General features: G+C 53.8%; 1 protein-coding gene across 1 annotated transcript; it reads left to right on the top strand.

Moving 5' to 3' along the window:
- Positions 1-1,105: 1,105 nt before the first annotated feature.
- HAPLN2 (hyaluronan and proteoglycan link protein 2) lies at positions 1,106-8,086 on the top strand. The gene is made up of 6 exons (XM_071456792.1): positions 1,106-1,427; positions 1,614-1,727; positions 3,349-3,699; positions 5,079-5,195; positions 5,843-6,028; positions 7,556-8,086. The coding sequence occupies exons 2-6, from the start codon at positions 1,640-1,642 to the stop codon at positions 7,837-7,839; spliced, it is 1,026 nt and encodes a 341-aa protein (XP_071312893.1). The 5' UTR covers positions 1,106-1,427; positions 1,614-1,639; the 3' UTR covers positions 7,840-8,086.
- The last annotated feature ends 1,520 nt before the right edge of the window (positions 8,087-9,606 follow it).

A 9,606-nucleotide genomic window follows, 5' to 3' on the forward strand; every position in this document is an offset into this window, starting at 1 on the left:
AGGAGCTTCCTCCACCCTTGGACATGGACCCTGGGGGAGGAAGAAGTTGTGGCAGCCCAGAACACAGCACCATTGTGTGCCTGTGCTTTGCTCCTGGCCCGAGGGGATGATGGGGAGGCCTCTCTGATGCCTTTTTGGAGGGCAGGATAAATCCAGAGGGAACTCGAGTGGAGGGGCAGCCCCCTTGCACAACTCTCCAGAGCTTCAAGGGGTGGGAACACCATCCCTCCATCAGAGAGAGGGGAAATGAAATTAAATTAATTAAATTAACCATTGCCCTGCTGCCTGTGGGCGCAGAGAGCCCCAGCCCAGCACAGGGGGGGCTTTGCCAGGCCAAGAGGCTCCTGGAGCTTGATGCAGACTGAATTCCCAAAGGGAACCTCACCCCTCCATCAGGGACAGGGAGAGGGGAATTAAATTGACCATTTCCCTGCTGTCTGTGGGCTCAGAGAGCTCCTTCCCAGCACTGGGAGGGCTTTGCCAGCCCAAGAGGATTTTCCTGAATTCCCAAAGGGAACATCATCCCTCCATCAGGGACAGGGAGAGGGGAATAAAATTAACCCTTGCCCTGCTGTCTGTGGGCTCAGAGAGCCCTGTCCCAGCACAAGGGGGGGCTTTGCCAGCCCAAGAGGTTTTTCCTGAATTCCCAAAGGGAACCTCATCCCTCCATCAGGGACAGGGAGAGGGGAATTAAATTAACCCTTGCCCTGCTGTCTGTGGGCTCAGAGAGCTCCATCCCAACACTGGGAGGGCTTTGCCAGCCCAAGAGGATTTTCCTGAATTCCCAAAGGGAACATCATCCCTCCATCAGGGACAGGGAGAGGGGAATAAAATTAACCCTTTCCCTGCTGTCTGTGGGCTCAGAGAGCTCCTTCCCAGCACTGGGAGGGCTTTGCCAGCCCAAGAGGCTGCTGGAGGCCAATACAGAACTGAAGTCGTTCTCCCTGAATTCTGAGTCGTTTTCCCTGAATTCCCAAAGCTGTGCCCTGCAGATAAAGGGATGTTTGTTACCCGGGCACACTGTGTTTTGCCGAGCAGAACAATAAAGAGAAAGACACTCACAATGGGAAATTGTGCTTCCTCCTCCCCGTGCGCTCCTCGGGGAGGTGTTGGAGAGGGGACAAAATAAAAGAGAAGAAAGCAGGAAGAGACGGTGACAGGGCAGGGAGAGAGGGCACCATGGGAGCGGGCATCAAGGGCCAGGGGCGTGCCAGGGCACTGCCCGCCCCAGCACGGTGACAGGGGAGGGCTGGCTGGGAGCACCTGCTCGCCACCTCCCGTGCTGTCCCCGTGTCACCTCTTCCTCCGTGGGACCCCCAGCCCCACCATGGGGTGTTTGTGACAGAGGAGGGAAGCAGCAGGAGCTGCTCATGGGCACGGGGCGTTGGATGGGCACGGCAGCTCCCCCAAGGACCTGGCTGGGCACGGTAAGAGAGCGGGGCAGCGCCAGCAAGGAGGGTTGGCACGGGCAGTGGGGTCGGGGTCCTGCAAGCCGTGTCCTCCCTGCACAGTAAATGTCACAGAGCCCCCCCAGAGCAGGATGACACCCTCCAGGCCCCCCCAAAGCCGGGGGGTGTCCCCCTGCATGTCCCTGAGCCCTGCTCTCCCCCCAGGCTCCGTCCTGCCCCCGGCTCTGAGGATGCACAGGCTGCTCCTGCTCGGCTGCCTCTGGCTCCTGGCAGCACCCCCAGGGTCCAGCATCTTCCAGAGGCCAACGGGGACCCCAGGTAGGGAGCAGGGCCTGGGGGGAAGGATGTGGAGCCCTGTAGGGTGCAGGGTTGGGGGGTAGGATGTGGAGCCCCTATAGGGAGCAGGGTTGGGGGAAAGGATGTGGAGCCCTGTATGTATAAATATATATGGATGTGGAGTCCTGTAGGGCGCAGGGCCTGGGGGGCAGGATGTGGGGCCCTATATATCTGTATATATATGGATGTGGAGCCCTGTAGGGAGCAGGATCTGGGGGGCAGGATGTGGACCCTTATATAGATAAATATATATGGATGTGGAGCCCTGTAGGGCGCAGGGAGTGGGGGGCAGGATGTGGGGCCCTATATATATGTATATATATATGGATGTGGGGCCCTATATATATTTATATATATGAATGTGGAGCTCTGTATGGAGCAGGGCCTGGGGGGAGGACTGGGCACTGCTGTTTGGACTCAGTGCTGGAGAGGGGAGGTGATTTTGGGTGGGTTCAGACCGGGCAGGAGCTGAGCTGTGCCTCCTGAAGGTGCAGGAGAGAAGAGGAGGAGCCAGGATGGATGATAGAAACCATCAGACACTGGTGAGGGTGGATGGAGAGGAGCCAGGATGGATGATAGAAACCATCAGACACTGGTGAGGGTGGATGCAGAGGGGCCAGGATGGATGACAGAAACCATCAGACACTGGTGAGGGTTGAGGGTTGATGCAGAGGGGCCAGGATGGATGATAGAAACCATCAGACACTGGTGAGGGTGGAAGGAGAGGACCCAGTATGGATGATAGAAACCATCAGACACTGGTGAGGGTGGATGCAGAGGGGCCAGGATGGATGACAGAAACCATCAGACACTGGTGAGGGTGGATGCAGAGGAGCCAGGATGGATGACAGAAACCATCAGACACTGGTGAGGGTTGAGGGCGGATGCAGAGGACCCAGTATGGATGATAGAAACCATCAGACACTGGTGAGGGTTGAGGGTGGATGCAGAGGGGCCAGGATGGATGATAGAAACCATCAGACACTGCTGAGGGTGGATGCAGGGGGGCCAGGATGGATGATAGAAACCATCAGACACTGGTGAGGGTTGATGCAGAGGAGCCAGGATGGATGACAGAAACCACCAGACACTGGTGAGGGTTGAGGGGTGGATGGAGAGGATCCAGGATGGATGACAGAAACCATCAGACACTGGTGAGGGTTGAGGGCGGATGCAGAGGACCCAGTATGGATGATAGAAACCATCAGACACTGGTGAGGGTTGAGGGTGGATGCAGAGGGGCCAGGATGGATGATAGAAACCATCAGACACAGGTGAGGGTGGATGCAGAGGGGCCAGGATGGATGACAGAAACCATCAGACACTGGTGAGGGTGGATGGAGAGGAGCCAGGATGGATCATAGAAACCATCAGACACTGCTGAGGGTTGATGCAGAGGGGCCAGGATGGATGATAGAAACCATCAGACACTGGTGAGGGTGGAAGGAGAGGACCCAGTATGGATGATAGAAACCATCAGACACTGCTGAGGGTTGATGCAGAGGAGTCAGGATGGATGACAGAAACCATCAGACGCTGGTGAGGGTTGAGGCTGCTCAGGGGGTGTCAGAGGGGTGGTGCTGAGGCTGCCTGGGGGCTGCAGCCCCCCTGCACCTGCAGTACCTGCTGGAGCCCCTGCACCCCACGGTGCACACGCAGCGCGGTGCCACGGCCACCCTGCCCTGCGTGCTGCGGGCCCTGCCCCGCAACTACCGCGTCAAGTGGAGCAAGGTGGAGCCGGCCAACTACGGCGAGAGCATCATCATCATCACCAACGGGCTGTTCCACAAGAACTACGGGCCCCTGAGCCCGCGGGTGCGCCTGCGGCACAGCCACCGCTACGACGCCTCGCTCACCATCAGCAACGTGGCGCTGGAGGACGAGGGGCGCTACCGCTGCCAGCTGGTCAACGGGCTGGAGGATGAGAGCATCTCGCTCACACTGCATCTCGAGGGTGAGCTTGGAATGATCCCTGAGGGATGAGGGCATCTCGCTCACACTGCACCTCGAGGGTGAGCTTGGAATGATCCCTGAGGGATGAGGGCATCTCGCTCATGCTGCACCTGGAGGGTGAGATTGGAATCATCCCTGAGGGATGAGAGCATCTCGCTCATGCTGCACCTGGAGGGTGAGATTGGGGTACAGCCCTGGGGGATGAGAGCATCTCACTCACACTGCACCTCGAGGGTGAGATTGGGGTACAGCCCTGGGGGATGAGAGCATCTCACTCACACTGCACCTGGAGGGTGAGATTGGAATCACCCCTGGGGGATGAGAGCATCTTGCTCATGCTGCACCTCAAGGGTGAGATTGGGGTAGAGCCCTGAGGGTGAGAGCATCTCGCTCACACTGCACCTGGAGGGTGAGATTTCAATCATCCCTGGGGGATGAGGGCATCTCACTCACACTGCACCTGGAGGGTGAGATTGGAATCACCCCTGGGGGATGAGGGCATCTCACTCATGCTGCACCTCGAGGGTGAGATTGGGGTACAGCCCTGGGGGACAAACGGCACCACCACTGCCAGCTCATCAATGGGCTGAAGGATGAGAGCATCTCGCTCACATTGAACCTTGAGGATGAGCTTGGAATCACCCCTGGAGGGTGAGAGCATCTCGCTCACACTGCACCTGGAGGGTGAGCTTGGGGTGCATTATAAAGGTTTGGGGTTTCAGGGTCTGTCCATAGGTGTCTGGATAGCAAAGTCCAGCCAAGCACAACCTGTCCAGGTGCCCCAGGCAGGCTCCCAGCTGCAGGCAATCTTAGCAAGCAGCTCAGCTCTTAAGTGAGATCAGCTCTTGAGTGAATTCAGCTCTTTGGTGATTTCAGCTCTTTGCTTGCTAATTGCCTCAACACATGCAGGAGAGAGAGCAGGAGAGCTGTGTGAGGTTCCAGAGATGTGTCTCTATTGGCAGCCTCTGTGAAGGGTCACAGTGACAGCTCTTCTGGGCAGAGGCAGGGGTTTATAGAGGGTATGTGGGTTTTGGGAAACAATAGTCCAATGGTAAGGGTCAAGGTGAAAATGACCTATGGTCTTACAGAGAGATAACCAGGGTCTGAGGTGGAAGAGGGGTCTCTTGGTCCAGTCATCATGACTAGGCATTTCTTACCTTCTTATCAACTGACAGCCAGGGAGGCCTTGCAGCCCTGTGGCTGCTACAGTACATCCCTGGGGGACGTGGCAGGAGGGGGACACTCAGCTGGAATGGAGCCTGTGGCTCTGTGCCTCCACCGCCATTCCCCAGCCTTAAATTCAGCACTGAGTCCCCATGGGTGTTGAGTCAAAGCCTCCTTGGGCACAGCAATGCCCTCACCCCGTCTCTGTCCCTCCAGGTGTTGTCTTCCCTTACCAGCCCAGCAACGGGCGCTACAAATTCAACTACCACGAAGCCAAGCGAGCCTGCGAGCAGCAGGACTCCCGCCTCGCCACCTACCAGCAGCTCTACAAAGGTGAAGCATTAAAAAATCAACCTCCTTCTCAGCCCAAACCCATGCCTGTCTGGGGATGGGGAGGGGGGAAACAGCGGTGTTATGAATATGAACGAGGCCAAACTTTCTCTGGAGAAAGAGGTTCTTGTTTATTAAAATAGCTGCAAGGAACGGAGTGCCCAGGATAAACCCATGCACCCACACAGCGAGCCAAAAACAGAACAGTGCACTACCCCAAGTGCACCGAGGTTCTCCCCAGAAAACAAGTTTCCAAAAAGAAGAACCTCGACCTAACTGAACTTCCCCCCCATTTATTGCCCCCTTTGAGTCCAGGTTGGTCCATTTTGGATCCGCATGGTGATTGGTCCATTTCCAGGCTTCTCATTGGTCCTTAATGCCGTTCATTCTGGACCAATCGTTTCTGCAGGGCTTCGAATGATTGGTCAGATCTTCCATCCAATCCCTCTTCAACCTCACCTTGCCCCGCCAGACCGCCCTTCCACCAAACCCTGGACCCTTCTTCTAGAACATTCTAATAACCACTCCCACTCTTAACATAATACAATTAATATAACACAATTAATACAATATAATTGAACTGTACCCTAATTTGACATAATTTAACTTTTACCTATAACACCAAGACTGAGCTGCCTCTCTCCCCACAGCCTGGACAGAGGGGCTGGACTGGTGCAACGCTGGCTGGATCCTGGATGGGACTGTGCACTACCCCATCATCAACTCGCGGGAGCCGTGCGGCGGCCGCCTCCTCCTGCCCGGGGTGCGCACCTACGGCGCCAGGGACAAGCAGAAGGACAGATTCGATGCCTTCTGCTTCACCTCTGCCCTCCAAGGTAGTGCTGCATTCCCCTGTGCTTCTCACAGCGCCCCCGAGCCCTGCTGCCCACCTGGGTCTGCATGCAGCAGGTTGTTTCTTGTATTTGTGGGGTTCCCAGACGAGTGAAGGAGTGATGAATCTGACTCCGTGTTCTCAGGAGGTTAATTTATTATTTTATGATCTATATTATATCAAAGAATGCTGTACTAAACTATACTAAAATATATAGAAAGGATACAGACAGAAAGATAAAAGATTCTAACAAAAAACTTGTGACTCTTTCCAGAGCCTTGACACAGCTTGGTTATTGAGTAAAAAACAATTCACATGAAACCAATGAAACAATCACCTGTTGGTAAACAATGTCCAAACCACATTCCAAAGCAGCAAAACACAGGAGAAGCAAATATGATAATATTGTTTTCATTTTTTCCCCCTGAGGCTTCTCAGCTTCCCAGGAGAAAAATCCTGGGCAAAGAGATTTTTCAGAAAATGTGACAGTGACAGTTGTTTGCAGGAAGGCTGCTCACCTGTGGTGTCCCCCCTCCATCCCCCAGGCCAGATCTACTTCATCTGGGGCCACCTGAACTTCAAGGCCGCGTGTGAACTTTCATTCACATGAAACCAATGAAACAATCACCTGTTGGTAAACAATGTACAAAGCAGCAAAACACAGGAGAAGCAAATGAGATGATATTGTTTTCATTTTTTCCCTGAGGCTTCTCAGCTTCCCAGGAGAAAAATCCTGGGCAAAGAGATTTTTCAGAAAATGTGACAGTGACAGTTGTTTGCAGGAAGGGTGCTCACCTGCTGTGTCCTCTCTTATATTGGAATATTCCCAATCTAGCCAGACAGGACGTGCCTGAGCTTGTCTGGCCCTTGCTGCTGAACCAAATAGCGGCAACGGTGGTGTTTCACCCCACAGACACTTTTGGCTGGCTGGGTGTGTGGTGTTTCACCCCACAGACACTTTTGGCTGGCTGGGTGTGTGGTGTTTCACCCCAGAGACACTTTTGGCTGGCTGGATGTTGCAGCTGGGCACTGCAGACAAGTCCAGGCCTGCAGGAGCTCTGGTGGTGCTGGGATGGAGCTTCCCCCCATAACAGGGGCTGCTCCTCAGGTTTATCTCTGCCAGAGAAGCTTTGAGGCGATGGTGAAGGAAAGGAGTCGGTTCTGATGGAGGGTTTGGATCCAGAGCTTTATTCTGGCCCTCAGGCCTCTGAATCCAGCACCAGCTCCAACAGAACTCCCTGAGCCCGTGGTTGCTGCTCCTTTAACCCCGGGGAGAGGGGCAGGGAAGGGGCAGGGAGGCACCAAGCAGGGACAGGAGGGGAGGGACAAGGGACAAAGGACACCTGGATGGCCCAATGCCCCCCAGGGGTTTGAGTCTGCCAATCACTGGATTCCTTCTGGAATGCCAGGATTGACAGACAGTGCTGGGAGGGGAAAGGAGAGGTGACTGACACCCCTGGCAGGGAATTATCAGGGGAGGGACCTGAGGTGAACCCTGAAATCACAACGCAGCACCATCTCCATCCACCAGGCCAAGTCTACTTCATCCGGGGCCACCTGAACTTCAAGGAGGCGGCGCAGGCGTGTCGCAACCAGGGGGCTGCCCTGGCCAAAGTGGGCCAGCTCTACTCAGCCTGGAAGTTCTTGCAGCTGGATCGCTGTGACGGGGGCTGGCTGGCGGACGGCAGCGTGCGCTACCCCATCACCACGCCCCGGCAGCGCTGCGGAGGGCTGCCCGAGCCCGGCGTGCGCAGCTTCGGCTTCCCCAGCAAGGAGATGAGGACCTACGGCTCCTACTGCTTTGTGGGCAAGTGAGGACGTGAGGCTGAGCAGCTGGGACACCGCTGGTGTGGTGCGGTTTGAGGACAAAGAGAACAGCGGTGGCGTGGTGGTGTTTGAGGACACACGGGACAGCCCTGGTGTGGTGGTGTTTGAGGGTCCCCAGGATGAGGGAAGAGATGAAAACACCAAGATTCCATGTTTCAGAAGGCTGATTTATTATTTTATTATATGTATTATATTAAAGGAAAATAAATTACTAAAATTAAACTAAGGAAAGAAAGGAGGACTTACGGCTCCAACTGCTTTGTGGGCGAGTGAAGACACGGGGCTGAGCACAGGAACAGCCCTGGTGTGGTGGGGTTTAAGGACACACGGGACAGTGGTGGTGTGGTGGTGTTTGAGGGTCCCCAGGATGAGGGAAGACATGAGAACACCATGTTTCAGAAGGCTGATTTATTATTTTATATGTATTATATTAAAGGAAAATTAAATTCTAAAACTAAACTAAAGAAAGAGAGATGAGGACCTACGGCTCCAACTGCTTCGTGGGCAAGTGAAGACACGGGGCTGAGCACAGGAACAACACTGCTGTGGTGGGGTTTGGGGACACAGGGGACAGCACTGGTGTGGTGGTGTTTGAGGGTCCCCAGGATGAGGGAAGACATGAAAACACCTCGACTCCATGTTTCAGAAGGCTGATTTATTATTTAATGATATGTATTATATTAAAGGAATATTAAATACTAAAACTAAACTAAAGAAAGAGAAATGAGGACCTACGGCTCCAACTGCTTCGTGGGCAAGTGAGGACACGGGGCTGAGCACAGGAACAACGCTGGTGTGGTGGTGTTTGAGGACACACAGGACAGTGGTGGTGTGGTGGTGTTTGAGGGTCCCCAGGATGAGGGAAGAGATGAGAACACCTCGACTCCATGTTCCAGAAGGCTGATTTATTATTCTATTATGTATATTATATTAAAATTATATACTAAAACTATACTAAAGAAAGAGAAAGGAGGACCTATGGCTCCTGCTGCTTCATGGGCAGGTGAGGACACGGGGCTGAACAGCTGGGACAGCACTGGTGTGGTGGTGTTCGAGGGTCCCCAGGACAAGGGAAGAGAGGAAAACACCAAGATTCCATGTTTCAGAAGGCTGATGTATTCTTTTATGGTATATATATTATATTAAAAGGAAATTATATACTAAAACTAAACTAAAGAAAGAGAAATGAGGACCTACGGCTCCAACTGCTTTGTGGGCGAGTGAAGACATGGGGCTGAGCAGCTGGGTGTGGTGGTGTTTGAGGACACACGGGACAGCCCTGGTGTGGTGGTGTTTGAGGGTCCCCAGGATGAGGGAAGACATGAAAACACCTCGACTCCATGTTTCAGAAGGCTGATTTATTATTTAATGATATGTATTATATTAAAGGAATATTAAATACTAAAACTAAACTAAAGAAAGAGAAATGAGGACCTACGGCTCCAACTGCTTCGTGGGCAAGTGAGGACACGGGGCTGAGCACAGGAACAGCCCTGGTGTGGTGGTGTTTGAGGACACACAGGACAGCCCTGGTGTGGTGGTGTTTGAGGGTCCCCAGGATGAGGGAAGAGATGAGAACACCATGGTCAATCCTGGTGAATCCTTGGTGAATCCTTGGTGAATCCCTGGTGAATCCTTGGTGAATCCCTGGTGAATCCTGGTGAATCCTTGGTGAATTCCTGGTCAATTCTGGTGAATCCCTGGTGAATTCCTGGTGAATCCTTGGTCAATCCTTGGTCAATCCTTGGTTAATTC

This window comes from Agelaius tricolor, unplaced genomic scaffold (genome assembly GCF_023055355.1).
Source record: "Agelaius tricolor isolate 1412-34295 unplaced genomic scaffold, bAgeTri1.0.p SCAF_66, whole genome shotgun sequence".
NCBI classification, from domain to species: domain Eukaryota; kingdom Metazoa; phylum Chordata; class Aves; order Passeriformes; family Icteridae; genus Agelaius; species Agelaius tricolor.

Bases quoted from the DNA above. Each gene is read 5' to 3' on its own strand.
- HAPLN2 (XM_071456792.1), top strand. From the start codon at position 1,640: ATGCACAGGCTGCTCCTGCTCGGCTGCCTCTGGCTCCTGGCAGCACCC. The intron at 1,728-3,348 runs GTAGGGAGCAGG...TGGGGGCTGCAG, and splicing joins GAGGCCAACGGGGACCCCAG to CCCCCCTGCACCTGCAGTAC. The intron at 5,196-5,842 runs GTGAAGCATTAA...CTCTCCCCACAG, and splicing joins CTACCAGCAGCTCTACAAAG to CCTGGACAGAGGGGCTGGAC.